General features: G+C 37.6%; 2 protein-coding genes across 3 annotated transcripts in view; both read left to right on the forward strand.

The window, feature by feature from the left end:
• The window catches only part of ANK2 (ankyrin 2), a 242,161-nt gene that overhangs the window by 172,576 nt on the left and 44,764 nt on the right, over positions 1-24,821 (forward strand). For both annotated transcript variants that reach the window (XM_060148618.1, XM_060148619.1), the window contains 6 exons: positions 4,839-4,941; positions 5,641-5,744; positions 10,437-10,472; positions 19,186-19,410; positions 21,088-21,186; positions 22,179-22,333. In XM_060148618.1, the coding sequence (XP_060004601.1) occupies positions 4,839-4,941; positions 5,641-5,744; positions 10,437-10,472; positions 19,186-19,410; positions 21,088-21,186; positions 22,179-22,333 (722 nt within the window). The remainder of the gene's footprint in view (positions 1-4,838; positions 4,942-5,640; positions 5,745-10,436; positions 10,473-19,185; positions 19,411-21,087; positions 21,187-22,178; positions 22,334-24,821) is intronic.
• On the forward strand, positions 15,962-16,792 carry LOC132519576 (ER membrane protein complex subunit 3-like). Its single transcript, XM_060147482.1, has one exon. The coding sequence runs from the start codon at positions 15,962-15,964 to the stop codon at positions 16,790-16,792; it is 831 nt and encodes a 276-aa protein (XP_060003465.1).

Below are 24,821 nucleotides of genomic sequence, written 5' to 3' on the forward strand. Positions count from 1 at the left end.
GATTGGTTCCTTGGCTTCAATGACTTGGGTAGAGAGTGGTCCTTGGGATCAGGGTACACAGGGAGGAGCCATTTGGCGGGTGAGGGTAGGGGAGCTTGTGATGGTGTCAATGTTCTAGATATTGAATTTTGACACACTGATTGACTTGGGCCTCACAGTCTGAGATTCTTAAAAGGCTTCAAATTTCAATAAAGTGAAATGTTTATGGCTTGGCAAAAATTCATAATAAGCTATGAATAATCATATTACTGTTATCCAAAAATCCTTTTTTTTTTTCCAGCTTGATTTCTTTTACTAAGAGTAAGTGCTTGATTTGATCCTTTTGCCTTCTTTGAAAGTACTTAGTACTGAGAAAGATTTAGAACAAGACTTTCTATAAGACAGGGGTCAGTGGTTAGAGGATTCTACCTAAACTGAATACTTCTCAGCTTGTAAAGACAGGAGATATGAAACATTGAAGACGTGAGCTGTTGTCCAGCTCCACACTTGCATTTCTAGAACACCAGATGTATTCATGCTCTCCAAGATGGAATTATAGTCAGTATCTCATTTTCATGATTGCAATGCAGTGTTTTATTTATTTTTTAAATTTTGCTTAGACAATTCAATATAAGTTACCTTTTTTCGGTAACCATTTTTTTCCTTTTCATTATTTCTTTATTTGGTGTGCTTTCAATAGTACCATGCCCAGGTAGGTATTACATAGCATGAAAACATGATTTTCCTGGATACATCCACATTTCCCTGCTCCCTGCTCAATGTGTGTGTGTGTGTGTGTGTGTGTGTGTGTGTGTGTGTGTGTGTGTGTGTGTCTGTCTTGGCGGGGGGTGCTTATATTCTAGAATTATGGATTTATTCTCAGATTAGGATTTTTATGTATTAAATTGAATATCTATTCAAGCTAGAAGGGTGAATATTTTACTAGAATCAAAGTCTGTGACAGACCCCAGGCCTGACTGTTTTAACTGTCACAGCTCCACCTTATGGTTGATAAAACATTAGCATGGCTTCCCCAAAAGGAACCTAATTAGCCTATGTATAGTTGGAGATGATTAAAAAAAAAATGATTCAGATGCCTAAAATGTACATGGATGCAGAAGAATAAAAATAGGTAAATTTTAATCACATTGAATAGAAACACAGTCAAGTTGATTCATTGGATTTTGTGTCCCTTTTATTTTATTATTACTCACAAATTAAAAATACTATTCAAATTCAATGTAAAATGCCAAATAACAATGAACCACAAAAGATTCTCCATGTATTAAATCAGACACATTGACATGTTTGGATATTCACTTGCTCAGTAGGTTTGAAAACACCGTTCATTGGATGTCTAATAAATATTGCAGCTTCCTAAGATAGTAATTATTATACTTTTCTGTGGAATTACAGACTTTGATACCACCTAATATGTGTCCAGAAACCAGTTGTATCATGGTGAAAAAGTATAAATTTAAGATCATAAAAAACTCTTGGCCTATCCCTTAGCTAAACAGCAAGTAAAAATTTATACTTTTATGGATATGTGCTATTGCAGATTTATTAACTGAACAGCACCACCTCTGACTTACTGGAAAAAAAAAAAAAGACAACTCTGTTGCAAAATATTTGAATTTGCTTGCACTGTTTTAAATCAGGGTAGGCGATTTCTGATCCAGAGACTTGAGTTATCCCAGACCTTTGTGCTGGTCATGATTCCTTTAGAGAGAATAATTTCTTTACTCTTGGAACATTCTTACTTCATATACTTCATTTAAGTAGATTCTATGATGTCATAGAAAAAAGATCGGTTAGAACTATAAACATTGATTAAATACCAATTAGCATTTTAGAAGGCAGTAAGCAGAGTGAACTAGAATAAAATCAGAGGATAGAGATATTTAGACATATAGTTTCAACTTATTCTCTCTCCCTCTGTCTCTCCAACTTTCCTCACTCTCTGTCTGCATCTTCTAATATCTTTTTCTCCCTACCCCAATCTCCTTTTTGTGGTCACTTTGTCTCTTTCTTTCCTTTCTTCTCCCTCTGTATTTCTTTCCTGTTGGGGCTCTAGGAAAGACAAAAAATAGCACCAACACCCCTTTGCTCCTGTTTCAAAACCAATTGAAAGATAGACCCAGGTATCAGGTAGATGGATATCAGTAATTCACCTTTATTACTGATACACTGATTGCAGGATGTAGCTCTACATTCACAGCCAAATGAGCTCTTTAATACCTCGTTCCTAAAGCAGACAGACATTCACCCAGTTGTGGTGCCTCCCTTAGAGTGGCCATTGAGAACTGGCTGCCTTTTTTTCAAAGTTTACACATTTACAGTGGTGGCAGCCACGTCACTGGGTCTTATTTGAGGTACCTTCTTTTTGCCATTCGAGTTGTTCCCATCCAAGCTAAATTTCCATTTCCCCTTTGAGACCTGTGTTTCTACTATTCCGGTGCTGCCTTTAAGGGTTAATCTACGTAGTGACGACATCTCTACTTGCTGTTATGAGCAGGCATCTTTACTCCTTTACTCCAGTGCCTGTTGGTCCTTTAGTACTGTTCATTCATATGAATCTAGCACTTTGAAATGTGTAAAGTCACCATCTGGATCTTTGAATTTTAAAGCTGAGGTTAGAGATTAAGTAATTAACAAATCTGAGCCCAACAGAACTAATGGGGGCAGATGGTTGAGCCTGTAGACACCATATCATTTCAAGAGGTTGACCTCTCTACTGTTTGCCCTCTCTTGGCTCAATTCAAAACAAAATAAAGGATAATAGAATTTAAGAGCTGTTGATCTTAGTGCTGCCTGGTACAAAACAATACAAGTGCAGGAAAAAAAAAATGCTCAGTCCACTAATTGAGACAAGCTTTTGCTGAGATTAAAAACCCCTTTCCCCAATAATTTAATCACCTTCCCATCCTCAATTTCAAGGTCACACCAAGGTTGGTCACAGCAGCCTGTTTATGAAGCGCACCATCGAAATCTAACTGCACAGCTGTAAAAACAGCTATAATATAAGCTGTTTCCAAGTGCCAGGACTAAAACCCCTGTGAATAGGTTTGCTAGGCATTCAGGCTGCTCCTGCTTTGGCCGTGTCAGGAGCCTCAATCTTCCCCAAGAGCTTATATAACATAAAATAGTATATTGTCAAATTCTATTTAGATTTGATTTTATTATAAACACAGATTAATATAGGTGTAAAAACATAGGATCAATTAAATATTTATTTTATTTTTTATTGACGTATATTTGATTATTTATTTATTTGGCCACACCATGTGGCATGTGGGATCTTAGTTCCCCAGCCAGAGATCCCAATGTCCCCTGCATTGGGAGCGTGGAGTCTTAACCACTGGCCTGCCAGGGAAGTCCCAGGATCAGACAGTTAAACTTTTTTTGATTCATGTCACTTACCCTCTAATATTCGGCATTTACTTTGGGGGCATAAATCCTACAGCAGAATAGGAGAAAGCCCCAAATTACTATGAATTATCTACCAAGTGATGATTTCCTCAAAAATAATTGAAGTTGGCGATATTGACACCTCATAAAGATGACAGTATATGGCTTACAAACTTAGGTATATTTGCAAAAGAAAATAGCTTCTGCTAATAAATATGCTAACTTGATGTTTAGTCCATAATTCTGTAGCGTTTCACTAGCCAAATACCTACTAGCTAAACGTAAATGAAACCTTGCTTCTATCAATATTGTGAAAGTTTGCATATCTCTTTATTTTCCCCTATGGGCTTTGGGCTAATATTTTGAATACAGATCTTTAATACTTGGACTAACATGTATAAAATGTAGTTTATTTAAGTTATCAATCTATTTGTCATTTGATTGTACAAATTGACTAGGAAGGAATGAAATTGCATCTATGCAAATGCCAAGGTTCACCAATTTCATTTGAGTATATAATTCAGAACTTTGAAATTCACATTTATCAGAAGTGTAAAGCATTGATTATCAAGGCCTAAATCCCATTTTGAAGCCAAACCTCAGTTTTGGGTCAGTGTCTACTGGCAGTTCGTTTTCGTGCTGGCGGATGTGTGTGTTTTGTGGGTTGGTCTTGGAAACAGTTTCTTGTGCTCTTGCATCTCATTGCCACAGCAACCAGCACTCTGTGGTGCTTCACTCACCACACACAGGACATGCACAAGGAACAGTGCTGTCCTTTGAAATAGCATTGTTGGAAACACCAGGGACAAACAGGAGGGACACCACTTCCACAGGAAACATGCATCTGGCCACAGTTCATCTCACTCTGTAGCTTCCAGGGGTGTGCACGAACATTCAGTCATTCACAGTTGGAGAGGAGGAAAAAGAGGCGTGGAGAGAAAGGAAAATGAGTGAAAATGGAACCTGTGCTTTCATTTCATTCTCTCCAAGGGCTGTCTTATTCCCCTCCCCCGCCCCCTAATATTTTTCTTAGTTGCAGGGAGATTTACATTTAACACAGATTTAAGCAATCTATCCTGGAATTATTTTCTGTGTGAATTTCTTATACTGGCAGTAAGTAAGCTACAGTTGTTGGTTTCAAACATTTCTGGGAAGAAAATGAATCAGATTAGGAGTATCAAATTTTATCTTCTGGATTCCCTTGTGCCCTTGCCATTGAGTGGTAGGAACCAGTCAAAAGATACGTTAGTTTAGCTGTGGGACAGAGAGGTACGGCAACACAGAGACCTGTGTTTCCTTCTTCCACGGTTGCGATTTATGTCCCCCTGGAAGTTGCACTGTTAGCTAATAGCACGCTTTTTTCACTCTCCTGCTCGGCTCATCATTTCATCCTCCCAACCCTACTACTGCTGTTGGTATTTGACCATGACCTCCTGCCAACCTACCAGCCTTCGATCCTTCAGTTCCGACAGGTCTCACACCCTGAGCCATGCCTCATACCTGAGGGACAGTGCCATGATTGACGACACAGTTGTGATCCCCAGTCACCAGGTATGTGACTTTTTGCCTTCACATTTCTGCTTTCTGGAGAGCTTTTTAGCATTATCGGATGCCGGAAATGTCCAGAGGAAGTTTTTTAATCTAAAAAAAATTGTATTAATTCAGTTGATAATCTAGGATAAGGGATTTAAGAGTTTTTCTAAAACATAAAAAATGTTTGCTGCATTTTTCAGTGAGCAGAGTTTTTCTAAAATAACATACTGCTTGTTTCTTCAGCTATACTGGATTCTTCCGGGTAGACATTATATATAAAACTCAATTCCTTTATAAAATCTCTATTAAAGGAAAATGTAAGGTAGGATGCATTTAAGGTAAAAGATGAAAGGTACAGGTTAAAATATGTCTCTCTATATTTAAAATAGTTTTCTATTAGAAAAGATATAGAATTTGTTATGGAATATTTTCATTTTAGATATAATTTTATCAGCTTTGGCTGGATATAGGAAGTAGATGAACACCTACTCTTTTCAAAGACAATTACAGAAATGTGATCCTATATCAATAATATAATTTAAATGGGAATGCATTATAAAGATACATTTTAAATGCCTTGGTCTTCTATCATATTTTTAAATGAGCGTTTTTCCAGGTAATACCACTTTCCTGTCACGCCATTTTTTTAAAGTTCATTATATTTTAATTTAATTGAAGGAACGTCTTTTTATTAAATCCAGTGTTCTTTGTGTTTAGGTGTCAACTCTAGCCAAGGAGGCAGAAAGGAATTCTTATCGTCTAAGCTGGGGCACTGAGAACTTAGACAACGTGGCTCTTTCTTCCAGCCCTATTCATTCAGGGTAAGTAAATCAATATTATGCATCCAGATCGAGAGGTAAAAAGAGATGAGTGAAAATAACAGCTTTGTCCAGTAGCTTTAGCTGATGGCTAGCTTACAGGGGAAGTGACCTTTTTGAAAACTTGTCACTGCTTTATCCCACCATGGACTCTATCCACACAAACAAACCAGCAAAAAGCGTCGAATTCAGCATAGAAGAACTGACCATTGTTTTCAAATAAGTCGTAGAATTGCGTCAGACAGCTTGCTAACTAACCAGAGTATACCAGTGGCCTCCTTACTGTTCACATTTTTGTCTTTAAGATGGCCTTGAAAAGAGGGGCAAGATCATTTGCTTTTTTGAAATTTCTGTTTACTAAGATTAACTGACTAGTTTCATAAATGCCTTTGCTTATGTTTTAATGCATTTAAAATCATGTTTACGGAAGTGTGAGTCATACAAATGTATAGAGGAGTTCACAAGCTGTTTGAAGTAGGGATATTCTAAAAAGGAAAATTTGAATGCAACCAGTCAGGTTCTCAGTTATCTTTTAAAAGTCATCCAGATAATATATTTGCCACTACTTAAGAAATGCTGCCTATTTATATCAACTCATTAAAAAGTAGGACTTTGAGTTAATAATTTTAAACATTCTTAAAGATCATCTTAAGTTATAAGAATTCAATTATGTGGAACATACATTCCTTAAGGAGTTTTAAATTGTAAACTCTTCATGATTGCTTTTTTCCTTACATTTCAATGGTGTCAAGTTGTATAGTAATTTCATAATTACATATAAACTTTTAAGATGTTTTTATTTAATCACTTTTAATCCCTGCCATATTTTATCTAACTAAATATAATATTTTGATTTAAATTATTATCCCAAACTCTTTTTCCATAATCCCCAGAACTATTTTTAGTAGATTCTTTCTTGTTCTGATTATTCTAAAATATTCTCCTTTCAGGGATTTCCCTGGTGGTCCAGTGGGTAAGACTCCGTGTTCCCAGTGCAGGGGGCCCAGGGTTCGATCCCTGGTCAGGGAACTAGGTCCCATATGCTGCAACTAAGACCCAGAGCAGCCAAAATAAATAAATATAAAAAAAATATTCTCCTTTCAGGAAAGCATTCTAAGATATCGTAGTTAAAAATGTTGTACTTCTTAGCCTGATCTTCTGTTAAAGGCTCGGAGAATGAATATAAAATTAGTTATTGAAAATAATCATAATACTCTTCTTTGTTAAATAAGTAAAAGCTAGTCCTTGATGCAGGTGTTATTCAAGGGAATAAAAATCAATTAAACCTCATCCAAATTTACTTACATATTTTTAAGTATAAAATAATTAAAATCTGACAGCTATAAATTACTCAAAAAGCATAACATTGTATTCTGCTACTAAGTTTTTCAACAATGATGAGAAGAAAAAAAAAAGAAAGTTGGACCTAGAGTGTTGATGGATAATAGTTCAGAATCTAGAAACCATAGTCTAGTATTTGAAGCCTATACCCAGCCTACAAAGTGACAAGATTATTATAAGCAAAATGTAATTAACTATTAGTAACTGAATTTATAAAAGAGTCGAAGTGTTATGGTGATATTTCAATTTCCAAAATAATTTACTTTATAAAAGGAATTTCTTAAAGAAGTCTTAACTACTGAAGGGCAGTAAAATACTCAGATGATGTACATCAATATACATACCAATAGTATAAAACTAGATACATGTGTAAGTAATTAGAATTGATTACTTATGATGAAACAAGAGTATCCAGTGGTTAAAGTTTAATCACTCATTAAAATAAGGATCTTTAAAATCTTGGTCTCTAATAAATCAGTTTTTCTGTTAACTTCACACCTGATCACTGATGCTAATCCTCAACGCTGGCTGTACATTGGTATCACCTGGGAGCTTTAAAAAATATTGATGCCTGGGGCCCAACTCAAATCAGTTACATCACAGTCTCTGTCACTGGGGCCTTGGCACTGGTGTATTCTACAAGTACCAATAGAGCAGATATATATGTTTTATACAAACTGTTAAAAAGGAACAAAATTGCCTAATAAAAGTTTGACTTTAAGGGTGACTTAGGTAATTAACATATGACTAGTTACTTCAAATATTTTTTATCCTTTCCATTTACTTAAGTATTCATTCTTCACACACTGTTGAATTCTACAATGTATCAAACCTTGTGCCAGGCACTAAGGAACATAGATGAGTAAAACCTAGCCACTACCTTTAAGAAACACACCTATGTGTTGTTATTTGAACTTGGAAGACAATCTCTGGAAGAGAGATAACATGATGGTTAAGAGTGTGTTTGGAATCAGATCAATCAGAATTCAGATCCTGGCCCTGACACTCAATATGTGACACTGGGCAAGTTGTATAAAATATATAAGTTTCAGTTTACTTACCTATAAGATGAATGTTATATTATGAATTCCATAGTGGAGCTTTAAGAATTCGACACTTCTTAAGTAGTTAGTTTTTTGCCTAGAAAGAATAAGTACTCAATAGATTATAGTCATTAGTATTTATATAATCCCATACACATTTTCCACATCTTTAACAAATTCCAAATCAGTGAAACAAAATGTATTCTGAATCCTCTAAATGACAATAACCAATGTGGTACAGTTCATAATGGCAGTGTTTGACTTATTATTTTTAATCAGGTAATCTATCATAAAGTTGTGTCTCTACTATAGTATTTGAATGAACACAGTGCAAAAGATGACTCTAAGAGGATGGGTAGTTACCACTGAAGACTCAATGATTCTGAGGGTGATGGTATTTGAAAGCTACCATGATATGAATGTATATGAATAAAATTCATAATATATCATGTAATAATAACATGTAATTTTATTCATTATACACCAGATTCCTGAGTAATAGTTTTTATATAGTTTTCAAGGAACTGAGTTTCTCTTTAATTAATTGGGTGAATTCCTAAGCCACTTCAAAATCTGCCCAAAATGTAAGAAAAAAATAATTTTTGATAGAAGGGATAATAAAGTTAGCTTTTATATGCATATGCCACTAATTTGATGTATAATGTTCTATTAGATTAGATAAAGGGATTTTAGATTAATGGAAGACACAGCTTCTACCAATAAGCACTATTAGTGATTTTCTTTTACTTCTACTGTTTCCGATGACTAATGTCTGTCACTATAGGAGAATAGGTATCAGTGATTAAAAAACCTGTTCTGACCAAGAGATACAGCCAATAGCTAGCAAAAGAAAGGCTGACAGTAATATTTTTGTTGTTGTTCTTGAAGAAGTTGCCTTACTGATTCACACTCTAACCAACAATTATTATTTCTAGTATCCCAGTCATAATCACATCCAACACAAGGTTGGACAAGATTGAATTTGAATTTAATCTTCCCTATTTCATAAGTGCATAATGAATCAACAGATGTAAGGCACAAGTTCCTAGTGAGAGCTAGTTTTGTGACTCATTTGAAATATTATTTTGAAAGTCTTTATTTTTATACTTTTTTAATAACAGCCAAGTGCCAACAAATAAGTGTCAATTCATGATGTTATACTACAAGATATGGTAACTAGAAGTCAATAAGAAAGTAATCTTTTAAAGGACTTCCTTTTCATAAAAACATGTTGAAGATGGTTCTGCTGTGAACCTAAAACTACTCTAAAAAATATAGTCTATTTAAAAAAAAAAAAGTAAAGATGTTAGCTCAAATAGTGGAAGGTGATATTTGAAACTCAAGGAAGTTAAAGCTGTTTCTCATTTGACAACGTTAATATTTATCTAAGTACATATAGCGGTTAATTTAGCTGTTAGTGTATTTCAAACACTCCTTTTTTAAAAGGTACATGAAGGTAAATTCTTCTGGATGAAGAAAATTATTTTATAAGTAGCAAAACAACTGTTTTGTAAGGCTGGGTTTCTGGTCCAAAGGATATGTATATCCATTTATATATCATCAGGTGTTGAAAACCCAAGTGAACTCTGTGAAAAACGTATGGAGTGTTTTGAGGAAGAGCAGACTCAGGTAGAAGAGGAGTGAAAGGCAGGACTGTAAAGTGGGATTCAACAATATGACCAGCGAGGAAGACAGCAATCCCCAAAACAGGGAGTGAAAGTCTTGAAAAAAGCACTAAGATTTTGTTTGCATAGTTTCTGTTACTTACTAGTAGGTAATTAATGTTACCTACTCTGCCGTATAGTTTATGCTATTGTGTGTCATTGGAGCTATTTTTTTTTAATTGTGCCTTTTCTGTTTGCATTTCTTCTGTAAGAGCCCAAAAGGTCATTACCGTTATTTTGAAAGTATTAAAAGTATGAAAGAAAAGCTTTGGAGGCAAAACTATGTCCATCAAATCGAAAACTTTGAAACTCTCATTATAATGCCCTTTGATGCTTTGTAGCTTCTTGGACATTTAGATTTTAAGTGCCCACGTAAGCCAGAGTTGAATAAGGCTACAAATCCATGTTCCAGTGATTTTATAATATCCCAGTTCCCTAACCTGGGAGTTGCTACAGAGCCCCTGTACCTGGCTCTTCTCTCAGCATTTGCATAGAGCTGTATCTCATTTGTATTTCCATCTTTTTTTCAATGAATACGGTATTGGTATATAAATAATATATCTCAGTTGAAAGTCACTTCTGATTTCCTTCTTTATATTTCACGTTATCCATTCCTTCTCTGTGCTAAAGTATCTATTCTGTTGCAGCCGCACCTCTCCATGTCTTGATCGTGACAACAGCAGGTGAACTTCTGCATAATTCTTTCTCTGAACATGTTGCCTCTTCCTCTCCTCCTTTTGTCATTTCCTTCTGCATATACCCTGCCTCAGGATGCTTTAGTGTGACCATACCTAGCCAGAGAGAGAGAGAGAGAGAGAGAGAGAGAGAGAGAGGGAGAATGATGTATTTTATCCATATTATGGCTATATGGTATAGAGAAAGTGGGTATTTCTTATTTTATTGGAAATTAGGTGGGGTTGTACCAAAATGAATGTAGACCTAAAGTGAGAGCCTGTCTTGGTCATGGGTCTCCATATCTTAGCTTCTTTTGTGAGAACAAGTGCTACATAGAGCTGAAAAATGCTACTCCAGCAATTATGCAAATTGGTTGAGCTATTTTCAAGTTATAGTAAAGGTTGTGATTTTAAGTGTCACTTAGCAGAGGTTTTTTTTTTTAAACTATATTCTAGGTGAACCAAGGGCTGAAAGTTTATTAATAGTGCATTTGCTTGCTAGTACTACTTTAAATGCAGGCTTTTGATATTTTACAAATTGTGCTGTAGAATGATTCCAGTGTTCTAAAGATATCCCTTATTCTATTTCATTTTAATAAAGTTATTTTTAAAGGTTCTTATCAAACTGCTGATTATTATGTTTTATTTTACAGTCATCCATCATGATACTAAAGATTGTCTACAAATAAAACCGTTTTCAATTTTGAAAAATTTACATCCATTCTTTTACTTTTTTCTGAAATACACACTAAATATTATGTTTCTATACATGAATATAGTGAGTGATAAATATTTTGGTGATTTTAACAAGTTTGAGGCACTTTTTTCAAAGCCGTTTTTCATCAGTTTTTCAGTTCATGGAATTTCAAAGATTGGGAAGGAATTAAGGAAATTATAGAGGAGAAAGAGCTCATGATACAGTTTTCTCATAGTGCCCCAGAAATCAGATTTAAGGCCCTCTTGCTATGTATATGTGGATCACTGAAGCACCCTGATGACATTTTTTCCCCTATTTTCAATCAATAACTAACTTCGAATGCTGCAGTGTCCTCCCCGTCCCCACCCCATGGTCCTGGATGAATTAAAAGTAAACCTAAGGATTCATAACTTTTGGGGTGGAGGATATAGTCCTCAAAAGTGCAGAATCATTGTTTTCTGCTGCCTCCTCTGAAGCATGTACCTGTCTAGCTAATCAACTACATATTCCTAGGCAAGTCATCTGCATAATAATGGTGGATTGCTTTGGCTTTTATTCCTTTTAAATTGTGATAACATCATATCTCACAATATAGAAAACTTCAATAAGAGTTTCTACTTTGCATGATTGTTGAATTTCATTTGGAGAGTAAGATATACAGTTAAAACCGAGTATGTTACGTGATGTTTTTTGTGTGTACAGTCTGAAGTCAATGTTCAATGCAGTATGTGTATACATTTTCTGCAAAACTGCTCCTTGACTGTTTTAACCATACAGCAAAAATAGTGTATATTTCTTGCTTGAGTAGCAGTTTATTTTCCAATTAGGAATGCTTCTAGAACATCTGAAATGGAATATTCCAATAGGTTGCCTAACCTAGTTAGAATTTGAACACCAGAAGGCCACCTTAGAGTTTAAGAATTTAATGTCTCTCATGGATGAGAAAACTGAAACCTAAAGATGTTAAGTGCCTTGCCCGAGGTTACAGCAATAATTCAAGACAGGGATAGATCTCTTGGTAGATCAGAGTTGTATCCAGGAAACAGCATGGTACTTGCTGCATTATCTTGTGCTCTGTGATAGTAGTATTTTTATATCTTCTTTGAATAGTACAGTTCATAAACCAATGAGAACTCCATATTAAACTGCTTTAGCAAAGTTCCGGGTTCATTGTAGGTATTTAATAAACGTTAGTTTCTCTGTTTATTTTTTAGGTATTATATTATACTATAATTTTTAAGACATATAAAACCATATGGTGCCAGGAAAGGAAAATGATGGGAACAAGCATTTATTGAATTCTATATGCTTTACCCATACATGATTTAATCCTCACTCTGCCCTTAAGTGGTGGTATGATTATCCTTCATTGACAGATGAGGCTTTAGTCAGTGCTCACAAACAGTGGAGCTGAGCTTTAATCCATATACGATACCTCTGTGCATACTTAATTACATGTTTTTACTTCAACTTCTTTCATCTCCAACTGTTTATAGGCATTATCTTGTCCCATTTGTAATCTGAACATATGAGAAAATCATATTTACTTAATCAAACCTAGTATGTGAACTGATTCATATAATGACTCCCTCCTTTCCAACCTTTCACTTTTTCCTATGGTACCAAAAAAAGTAAATGGTCTTTTATAATCTGCTTTTAGCTTTTTGAAATTTTTTTTTAATTTTTATAAATTTATTTCATTTATTTATTTTTGGCCGCTTTGGGTCTTCGTTGCTGCACGAGGGCTTTCTCTAGTTGTGGCGAGCGGGGGCTACTCTTCGTAGTGGTGCATGGGCTTCTCATTGTGGTGGCTTCTCTTGTTGAGGAGCCGAGCTCTAGGCGCACGGGCTTCAGTAATTGTGGCACGCGGGCTCAGTAGTTGTGGCTCGCGGGCTCTGGAGTGCAGGCTCAGTAGTTGTGGCGCATGGGCTTAGTTGCTCCACGGCATATGGCGTCTTCCAAGACCAGGGCTCAAACCCGTGTCCCCTGCATTGGCAGGCAGATTCTTAACCACTGTACCACCAGGGATGTCCCTTGAAATTGTTTTATACATCACAAAATAACTATCCACTAATTCTGCTTCCTATCCAAATAGTGACACCTTTTGATTCTGATTTTTTAAATGAAAATGCTCAAATGCTAACCTAATTTTATATTACAAACTATTGGGATTAATGATTAGCATGTTGACTTTTATCTAAAAGATTTTTCATCAGCACTAGATATAATCTTGAATCATTATTTCTCTTATTCCCTCTTATTTGAAGAAAAGACTTCTTTTGGTATAGAGTTCTACATAGTCAGCTTTTTAATTGGTTGTTTATTCTGCAGTTACATTATTTGAGTCTGATTGGCTTAGGGTATTTCCTTGCTAAATTTGTAAACATTTTTATTAATTTTTACTATCAGTATTTAGCTCTTTCATGACTTCCAATACTTTTGTTTCTTTCTTGATATCCTTCTGATTTACTTTCCTCTCCATCTCCCTCCCTCCCTCCCCACCCCTTTCTTTGTCTCTTTCTTTCTCTCTCTCTCTTGTCAAATAATTCCCTCAGTAGAGCTTGTTGCTTTTTGTTCCTGTTGCATTTCCTTTAGTTATTTGATAAAGACACAAAAACTTGTTTTCATTGGAAATTTAATTTTTCTTTTCTCTGAATTATGCACATTGGCACCTAAATTTTTCCAATTTACTTTGTGTTCCAGTGCAGTACTTAAATATAATTTTCCAGATCTGTGATGACACCGAGACACATATAGTTAAACTTATCTACTTGCAGCTCCGGTCTTTAAGTTCTTTTATTTTCAAATCTTTGGTCTTTCTTCATCCTCTATCAAGGGAAATAAATATATTGGGTCTCTCATTTTGGAGCAGTAAAATACCTATAGAGGAATATTTAACATTGAGGTCGGTCCTTCTCAACTGTTCTGCTATTTTATGAGCTGAAATATCTGAGTGTAGTAATTTGAATGAGGTCTGACTGGATTGTTTGTCCAGGGACCAGAGAATTAAATAACCTTCTATTTTAGGCTTCTTCTCAATAAGAAATAAATATATACAGCTTCTCACAACTTACCATTTTCACTCTTCCATTCATTCACTGTTCAACAATTATTTATTAACTACCTACTATGTGCTCTATTTACATTGTGCTAGGCACTGAGGGGACACAGGAAGAAATATGGAGAACAAGGTCACTGTCATTGTGGCACTGATATGGCTTCTATATATGGTTTAATTCATTTCTCGTTGATCAGGAAAGGAAGTGATTCTGAGTAAGTGAAACCATCATGTGACATTTGGGGCTTAGACTGTGAGCATCTCGGCAGCAGCAACTACGTCTTTACTTTCTGTATTCTCGCTTGGTTCCTAGCAGGGCACCTAGTACTTACTAGGAGGGTAACAAATTGTTGCATGAAAAGGGGCGTGGAAATTATGGAGTAAATGAGAACAAAAGAGAATTTTAAAAAGATCAGTCAGGGCTTCCCTGGTGGCGCAGTGGTTGAGAGTCCGCCTGCCGATGCAGAGGACACGGGTTCGTGCCCCGGTCCAGGAAGATCCCACATGCCGCGGAGCGGCTGGGCCCGTGAGCCATGGCCGCTGAGCCTGTGCGTCCGGAGCCTGTGCTCCGCAATGGGAGAGGCCACAACAGTGAGAGGCCTGCGTACCGCCAAAAAAAAAAAAAATCAGTCAATGACACAAAATCAGAGAAAGTAATCAAACATAGAGTTACTTTAACATTGTTACAGCCAAGAACATAGCTACTTCAATTCATTCCTTAGAGCAGCAGTCTCTAACGTTTGGGGCACCAGGGACCAGTTTCATGGAAGACAGTTTTTCCACAGACAGTGGTCAGGGGGATGGTTTTGGGATGATTCAAGTGCATTACATTTATTGTGCCCTTTATTTCTATTATTATTACATTGTAATATATAATGAAATAATTATACAACTCACCATAACGCTGACAGGAGGCGAAGCTCAGGCAGTAATGCGAGCGATGGGGGGCGGGTGTAAATACAGATGAAGCTTCACTCATTTGCCTGCCACTCACCTCCTGCTGTGCGGCCTGGTTCCTAACAAGCCATGGACAGATACCTGTTCCTGGCCCAGGGGTTGGGGCCCCCTGCTTTATCCTGCACCTCTAGAAGATGTTCTAAATGGAGATGTTATATAGGCCCTAAGCCATCACTGGAATAAACATAGTGGAAATGTAACAGCATGTAACATGAATTGGGAAATTCCCTAAATGCCTTCAAATGGTACAAATAGTATTGAAGATTGATAATATCAAGCAGATGTATTATATATAGTTCCTTACTGGTTTGAGTCCCTGTTCTTCACCAGTGCTGCTAGTATTCAAAAGATGAAACAAAATCAGAGAAAGTAGAGAAAGTCAGAAATGTAGCAATGAGTTTGGAACAGCACTGGTTGAAACTTAAGTCACTTTTTTCTAGTTTTTATAAAAATCAACATAAATATCATAGTCAAAAGAAAATAGTAAAATGGAAAAGAAACCTTTATAGTCATCTAGAAGCGTTACCAGTTCTCTCATTCTTTTGAGCAATAGTGCATTTTAAAAGGCAAATAGAAAATAATTTTTTAAGAATTCCTACTTAGTGGGCGGCCTGGCGGCCTGGCGGTGGGCAGGGCGCAAGGGCCGAGGCTGTGGTTTCGTCCCAGGCTCACCTGGTTGAGGGTCGTGAGAAGGCCCAGAGGCGAACTTGACGAGGAGCCCCGCAGCCCGCGCCCCGGTGAAGATCAACCCAGCTACAGCCGGCCAGGAGCCGGCTCTCTGTGAAAATGGCAGGACCGGAGCTGCTGCTTGACTCCAACATCTGCCTCTGGGTGTTCCTGCCCATCGTTATCATCACCTTCTTCATGGGCATGATTTGCCACTACATGTCCATCCTGCTGCAGAGTGACAAGAAGCTCACCCAGGAACAAGTCTCCGACAGTCAAGTCCTAATTCGAAGCAGAGTCCTCAGGGAAAATGGAAAAAAAATTCCCAAACAGTCTTTCCTGACACGAAAATATTACTTCAACAACCCAGAGGATGGGTTTTTTCAAAAAACTAAAAGGAAGGTTGTGCCTCCTTCTCTTATGACTGATCCCACTATGCTCACCAACATGATGAAAGGCAATGTCACAAATGTCCTCCCTCTGATTCTTATTGGTGGATGGATCAACATGACATTTTCAGGCTTTGTCATAACCAAGGTCCTGTTTCCACTGACCCTCTGTTTTAAGCCTATGCTACAGCAAGAAATTGAACTACTCACATTAGATGCCTCCTGGGTGAGTTCTGCATCCTGGTATTTCCTCAATGTCTTTGGGCTTTGGAGCATTTACTCTGTGATTTTGGGCCAAGATAATGTTGACCAATCATGGATAATGCAGGAACAGATGTCTGGAGCAGCCATGGCCATGCTCACAGACATCAATAGAGCTTTTAAGACAGAGTGGGAGGCTTTGGAGCTGACAGACCACCAGTGGGCACTAGATGGTGTCAGAAAGGAGCTCATGGCCAAAGACCTCCACTTCGAAGGCATGTTCAAAAAGGAATTACAGACTTCTGTGTTTTTGAAGACGAAGCGGGGTTTAGCTGTGTCAGGAACTCGGTGTAGCGCTTAACCTTGTAACTTTTGTTTTGAGCTGGAGCCTCTCGGAATAAAAAGTGGGATGCATGAGCCGGCGGGTGTGCAGCAAGGATTGTCCTTGTCTGAGCCGGGTTCCCCTTTATGTTTGAAACCAGAGGAAACATTAGGAGTGTGTGCTGGGTGACTTGCCCAGAAACAGCTATTTTTGAAATATTTTAAATCTTCCTTCTGGTGACTCTAGTAATAAAAGTAAGAGAGGGGGGGAACTCAAGCTAGTGATAATATATAAAACTTAGCAAAAATTCAGAAATTTCAAAAAAAGTGTTGTCAGTTAAACCTAATTATTATGTACAGTCATTCTGAATTCTAAACCACAGTAAACTCCTGTTTTCTTGGGATCCAAAAAAAAAAAAAAAAACAAGCCTACTTAAACGCTAGTAATGAGAAAAGCAGCCAACATTTTCTCATTGTGATTTGATAAAGACCAGAAATATCCACACTTCAGGATTTACCTGTTGGTTATACTCCCCAGTTTGTACCACATACTAAAAACTTAGAGGACTGGGTATGAATTGGTAGGTCTAGACCGGCTCCTGCATGTGGGAAGAAGTGTGTCGCCTCTTCTCATGGTCTCATCCTGCACGACCTGCTTCAGACAGGCAGTCTGGGCTCCTTCACATCCATTTGTATTACTAGCAACAGGGTTTCTGTTTAATAGCATGCTTAATGAGTTGTGTTCTGCTATAAAGAGGACGCTAAGGTATTTTTCCTTCACTTATCTAAAAATAACATAAATGTATTGTGTTTCTATCCCATAACTTACTTTGATGAAATATCTTTGAAATGTTTTACATGTTGTCATGGATGCAATGTCTAGGTGTGATGAATCTGGTATAGTTCTGTGCTGGTTAAGCTATCAGTAGATCCATAATACACCTGTATGGTGCTTTCCTCTTTCTGTTTTGGTATAAAAAGCTTGCAAATGCAAGGAGAATTGGGAAAGACAGTAATGTTATTTGTGTAAGGGTGTGCACACTGTGTGTGTCTTTGTGTCTATGTGTATGACCATCAGTTTGCCTGGTTTAATTTTTGCTCCTTGACAAAGTGCGTGCTTCCAAGGCTTTAATGAGTGTTACACTAACATAGTGAGAAGAACTCAAACTAAGCTGCAGAAACAGCCCAAAGGAAACAACTTCAAAGTTCAGACAAACCCTTTCTCTTGGTACACTTAAAATAAACAAACCAAGTCACCTTGGATCATTATTCCCCTATTTACAAGTAATTAGCTTGGCAAAAAGGGAGCAAAAATAATAGATGCCTTTACATTTCTAAATTACTACCTATGACTTTCCATATTCAATTTATTATAATTTGGGGAAAATCATGATGCACAGGTATCCTCCATTAGAATGAGCCCAGGTTTTCCCACTTCAAAACCCAGAATAGAGGGTATTTATAATCTTTGTTTCCTATCTACCCCTTCAGTTAGAATGGTATAGCAGGGCTTCCCTGGTGGCACAGTGGTTGAGAGTCCGCCTGCTGATGCAGGGGACACAGGTTCGTGCCCCGGTCCGGGAAGATCCCACGTGCCACGGAGCGGCTGGGCCCGTGAGCCATGGCCGCTGAGCCTGCGCGTCCGGAGCCTGTGCTCCACGACGGGAAAGGCTCGCAAAAAAAAAAAAAAAAAAAAAAAAAAGGTATAGCAGAGAGATTTCTACGTAAGAAGTGAAAAAGTGCATTTTAACCAGTAAATTGGTTCTATCCAAAACATTTGATTACTTTGCTTTTCCTCTTTTTTATTTTTAGAATGTAATGAGTTAAAAACCTGCATCCTGGGTAAGACGATGTTGGAGCAGGATGCATGTACATGGGTTTGATCTTGGGAGAAGGCCTGTGAATTTTTTTGTCATAGAATTATACTAAAATGATCTGGACAAGATGTAATTTTTAAAAGTCAAGTTGAGTTTACTTAGAAAAGCTGCAATTTAGTCTTTCCCCTCTGCTCTATCCTTATATTATTTCAAAATATGGATTTTTCAGGACACACATAGAAGGAAGCAAAAGTATTTGCATTGATAACAAAAGGAAACTAATCAATATTTTTTACATAATTTCATTATACTTTCTAAGTCAATTGGATATATTTTTAATTTACAATTTATATTTAATATTACCATTATCAAAAAAATTAGAACTCTTCTTTAGCTACAGATCAAAAATACAAAAATTAAAACAACAACCAAATTAAAATAAAGGCATTGGTATAAAGTAAAATAACTTTTAAGGGCAATTTTTGGCCACCATGCATATAAATAAAAAAGAGATGTTTTAAGAACAGAGCATTATGGAAAAAAAATAACTTGACAAAGCTTGTTCATCTGCCATTGATATTTCTAAACACATCTAACCTTCTATTTTAATTTTTAGTTTCCTGGTTAGTTTTATGGTGGACGCCCGAGGTGGTGCTATGCGAGGATGCAGACACAATGGGCTCCGCATCATCATTCCGCCTCGGAAATGTACTGCCCCAACACGAGTCACCTGCCGACTGGTCAAACGCCATAGACTGGCGACAATGCCTCCAATGGTGGAAGGAGAAGGCCTGGCCAGTCGCCTGATTGAAGTCGGACCTTCGGGTGCTCAGTTCCTTGGGTAAGGGTTTCTGATAAACCTCCCACTTAGTCACCGATGAGCTTGTGTCCTCCACATGAAATCACTAGGATGGAATGGAAAAAGGTACGTCAAAACATTTTGAAAGAAGATTGGCCCCTATGAAATTTTTTTAAGAATTGGAAGTAATGCCTCAATGCTTGACTCCACTTAAATGCCTCTTATTTTAAGGCATTAATGGATTAAACATTCAGGTTAACTGTTATTTACTCTTTCTCTTTGAATGTGATAGTAGGTGCTAGACTCCCAATATGAATAATCATGTTTTGGTCGATGGTAGGTATTTTTTTAATCTGAGATTTAAGTGGTGAAGTCATAGAGGAAAAAAATACAGTTGGCCCTTGAACAATGCAGGGGTTAGAGGTGCTGACCCTCCACACAGTGAAAACTTTGCATACACCTTAGAGTCGGCCTGTGTGGTCCTGTAATATTCACTATTGAAAAAAATCAGGGCATAAGTGGACCTGCCTAGTCATTCAAGGGTCAACTATACTAGTCTATTCCAAATATAAAGTCTGGTATAGTTACAAAACAGAATTCTTATCTTCACTTTGGAGAGCAGTGTTCTTTATAGAACATCCAAAAATTTAGTCTATGTGATTTGATTTGTCTTTTCTGTTGTCAGAATTGCTACCTTGAGTCTTATAATTATACTGGCATTTTATTTAGGCATAGTGTTCATTAAGAGGACCAAATCAAGAATAACTTTCGCCATGCTCATTGTAGCAATTTTGAGCAGAAATAAACATTTCTTCTCTCTTCTGTTTGTATGGCTGCTTATATTAAGTGGTATCTCAGTATGCCAAGAAGTGAGTAGCTACTGCTGAAAACTGACAAAACAATGAAGTTTTGGAGGGGGACAAGTTTCAAAATATTTTGAAACAAATCAATTGTATTTAAGTCTTGTCATATCAACCCTTTGTGCTCAAGAACTGGGAGAATATCCTATGAATTGTGAACTCTTGCTTTGCCAGTGTCATACTGGGGAGAGGATTTCTTGCTTTAGAACTCAGGAAATGTTCTAAAGCCTTGTAATTTGGAGCAAACTGTTAACAGGTTGCTCCAAATTACGTTCACACGTGAAAAGGAGTGTGTCTGTATTTCCCAATTATGGAAACCACCCCCCATGTCCTATCAGACAGACCAGCGATTTAGAAGGAGCCTGTGAAGTTCTGGGTTGCATCAGAAGATGCCATTATGGTTGGAGTAATTCCCCAGTGGTTCCTTTCATTCTGTATGTACCAAGTCCTTTCCCCTCCCTCATGTGCAGGTAGTTGTAGGCTTTTGAATACTCGTCATATCTGTTGAGGAATATCCATGAAAACTTCTGGCCTCGCTATGGAGTCAGAGTTTTTACTGTATCCCCAACAGCTCTGTCTTTCCACTGGAGCATATTTTTTTTCTTTTTTGGCTCATGCCCTGGCAGTGAACCTAAGTAGGGACAGATCTGACCCCCATGCTCCCTCCTTCCACACGCCTCCATTGTACACTCTGGGTCTCTGTTCTTGCTCTTTGTGACCAATGGAGGGGGCAGAACCAAATGCAGTGTGAAACCAAACTTCACCCTGTTCATCAGCTGGTGACGCTGGGGTTCTGTGGAAAACAACACCTGAAGCTTACTTATGTTCTTTCTTTCACTGCTGCTTTGGATGTACTCAGTAAACTTCACCTGCCAACGGCTCCTCCCCCACTTAATGAGGGAGAAAGTTTGGTCAGCCGCATCCTTCAGCTGGGGCCTCCTGGAACCAAATTCCTTGGGTAGGAGTGACTTAAAACAAATTGATGGCTGCTGGCCCCCATTCTTCTCCTTCTTCTGCAATATGATTTCTCTTTTTGTCATTGTGCCCATGACATGTCCCTCTCTATGATTTAAATTCTGTATAACCTATCTTTAGTGGACCATTTCTGACCCTTGTGGTATGTGACTTTTATTTTCGAGTGATGTTTTTCTATCTTTTTCCTTAAAGTGCTGTGACCTTCATTTTCGTTTAAAGCATGAGATCTGCCTAGTTGTACTATGTGCTAGTTATGATGTGACTATGATAAATTTGGAGTCTGTATCAAAGCAACCTGGACTGAAAAATCAAAAGCCTCTCTAAATTTTGAGAGTGACCTAAAAAGCAGTAGGGAAGTGCATGTTCTGAGTCCTAAATATAATAGGCATTGGACACAAATTGGGCTGCCTGCTGAGGTGCTCAATTAGGGCCACACTGTGTACACATGCCTATTGTTTTCTTGAATGGAGAAAATATATGGAAAAAAAATCCCATGAGTGCATATCTTTCTAGTTACCAAGTAGTTGACTTTTCTGACATCTCCTCATTTACAACACATCAAATTACACAGCGTATGAGCCATTTTCCCTCTTAAACCATTTTGTCATTTTGTACCTTGTAGAAAACATTTTAAGTGATTGGCACACCTCATAGATATGCATGTACATTTCTTTTGGTTAAATGTGTTATCCTTACATTTATCAAAGGAGAAGTTCCAGAATGCCACATGCACTCACAGAGAAATAGCATTGGCTTAAGGTAACAGCGTGGCCCTGAGGATTGGTGCCCCTGAGGTGAAGTGCTAGCTACCGCGGGACCATTTGCTAGCCTCAGGGCTTCAGAGGATGGCCCACTAGGTCCCTGTCCCCAGAAAGAGAAGAATTCCAGGTCACTTTGCAACAGACAGAGTCAAGGTGCTTGTCTCGATATTGGTTAGCTCCTGTCCACACTGAATGTTCTGCCTTACTGTGTCAGGCCTGTGATCGTGGAGATCCCTCATTTTGCTGCCCTTCGAGGAAAAGAGAGGGAACTGGTTGTCCTGCGCAGTGAGAATGGGGACAGCTGGAAAGAGCATTACTGCGAATACACTGAAGATGAACTGAATGAAATCCTTAATGGCATGGATGAAGGTACTTCATATTAAATGTTTTAAAAGAACTCTGAAGCGAAAGCATGATAATGATGCGTTTCTTTATGTCCTATGGGCATGTGTGTGTGTGTGTGTGTGTGTGTGTGTGTGTGTGTGTGTGTTGCCTAATCCAGCTTGGGTCTGCTCGCCCTTGCACAGTAAAGCCAATCTTTATCCCGGGTTGTGGTGAAGGAAAGTGCAGTGTTTATTGCAGGTACCAAACAAGGAGTCTGGGTCTTTTGAGCATTAGCTGCCCAGACCCCTCGTTTGGCACCTGCAGTAAACGCCACAATTTCCTTCACCACAACCTGGTGTCAGTAGATTGGCTCTACTGCACAAGGGTAAGCAGACCCAAGTTTGGTTTAGTAACAAATGTATCCCTTTGTTATTTTACCACAGCAAGTATTCTGGTATGTTCCAATGGTGATGCGTTGGAGTATACAATATATTTATCTAGTCTTACTTTTGTTACATTTGGGAAAATAAAATCGTTAATAGTAAATATCTCATTTTAATAAAGAGATACAGCCCATCTCTATCTTTAGTGTAAACTTTTCTAAAACGTGAGATAGAATAGATATTTTCGTTTCATAACAAAACGACTGATACTGGATAATAAATCCATGGTTTTAAAAAATGCCTAACTTGAACGTTTAGATATTTAAGACACTGATAAAAGGTGTTAAGCTTTTCTGTAGGAAGACCTACATATAACCATAACTACCGCATTATAAGATAATATAAATTTTAACTTTCTATTAAGGAGATAGGAAAATTAAGTTCAGTCACACTTTATATATAGTTTGAACAGGGAGTTCGTTAGGGTTGAATTTCATATACAAACCTACACATATAGTTAAGGAACTTATTTTTCATTAGGGCTTTAATCTCTGTAAATCCCAAATCCAGCTTAGGCCATTTAGCCCCAGGTTGAAATATCTTAGTTTGACTAGAGGGAGGTGCCTCATTCTTAGGCCTCCCGAGGTTGCACAGAGATGAGGTCTCTCAGTCCTGATAACGGCAGATATGTTGCACTTTATGTAACTACACAAATAGGGCAAGTTCTTTGCCTGAGTGCCAAGAGCCTACCAAAGTCTGCACAGAGGTAGACACACAGCTGTGTGGCTGTTTGTCAAGTTTTATTAGTCTTCCAGGACCACCGGCTGTAGCTTCAGGTATGGCTCACGAATAGTGAAGTGTAGCCTGACAGCAGCTGCTCTAACATTTCTTTCTGCACCCTGCTGAGGCTGAGTAAGAAGAGAGGCCAGGCTAACCCTATCCAAGAGGTGGATGGAAGAGGAAATTATGCCTTCTAGATGTGTAGGTCAGCATCTTCCACGCAAGATGAAAAGATCAGGATTCTTACTGATAAGGCTTGTTCTGTGCAGTATTTAGCTGCTTCTACTCCTTGAAACCATTTCTTTTGCTTGCATTTAGTTTAGGATATTCCCATCTGAAGTATTTACCTGTCATTAACACTGCCATCTTATCCTTGGATGGGGACCCACTCTTATAACTTTTTACATATGTAAAAGGCTCATTTTAAAACAGAGAATCGGATTTGTATATTTTTATGTTCATTATGTGTGGTAACCTGTTCTTTTATAAGTATAAGCTAGTATTTGCCAGTGCATCGATCTTCAATCATGAATGATCAGATCCTGGGACTTCTGACTTTTGCTATCTAGTTATATTCAGTAGTTAAGAAAAACATGATTGCTGTTCATGCCTCTATAAGAATTGTAAATGATTTCTAAAAATGAATAAAGTCCCATAATCCCTTAAAATTCAGTGATCCACTTAGTTCAAATTTTCAGCATTTTAAACCAGTCAGATTTATTGTATTGCCCTACATATCTACGCTAATACAATTTATAAAGAGCACATTATCCCATTCTCCTGATGTTAGATGATCTATTTGGTAAGTTAATGGTTTCAGGGGAATATTGAATCCCTGAATTTGTAGTCACTGATTTTTTTTTTAATATCCACAGTGATTATCTCAGAGACAACCATGCCACTGGAATGAACACACAAACACGAATCTTACCCTTCCAAGACAGATTTTATTCATGCACTGCTCCCCTGAGAACTGAAAGGGCCATATTACTTCTTAAAACCACAATAACTGGTTTTTGAGCTAACTTTGAAATTTGCAAAGAAAAGGAGCCCATAACAAATTTCCTCTCCGTCATGTTGAGCTGAGAATAGAACAGGTTCATTTTCATGCCAGGTTTGCCCTCAAACCCCCTCATTTACAAAGGCAGCCCTGCAATACCGCATCTGGAACTAGATGCTTTTCTTTCACAGTGCCCTGGAAAGACCTAGTTTCCACAGAGAGAGAAAACGTGCCAGCTAAATGCTGACAGGTCTTGAAAGATTGCAGTCATTTTTTGGGTGTTGTTAGGATAGCCTTACTTTTTAAATTTTCCTATTATTTAAAAAAGGAAGTGTTTTGTTACAACACCTGTTCACTATTAACTATGCCA

This window comes from Lagenorhynchus albirostris, chromosome 4 (genome assembly GCF_949774975.1).
Source record: "Lagenorhynchus albirostris chromosome 4, mLagAlb1.1, whole genome shotgun sequence".
Taxonomy (NCBI): domain Eukaryota; kingdom Metazoa; phylum Chordata; class Mammalia; order Artiodactyla; family Delphinidae; genus Lagenorhynchus; species Lagenorhynchus albirostris.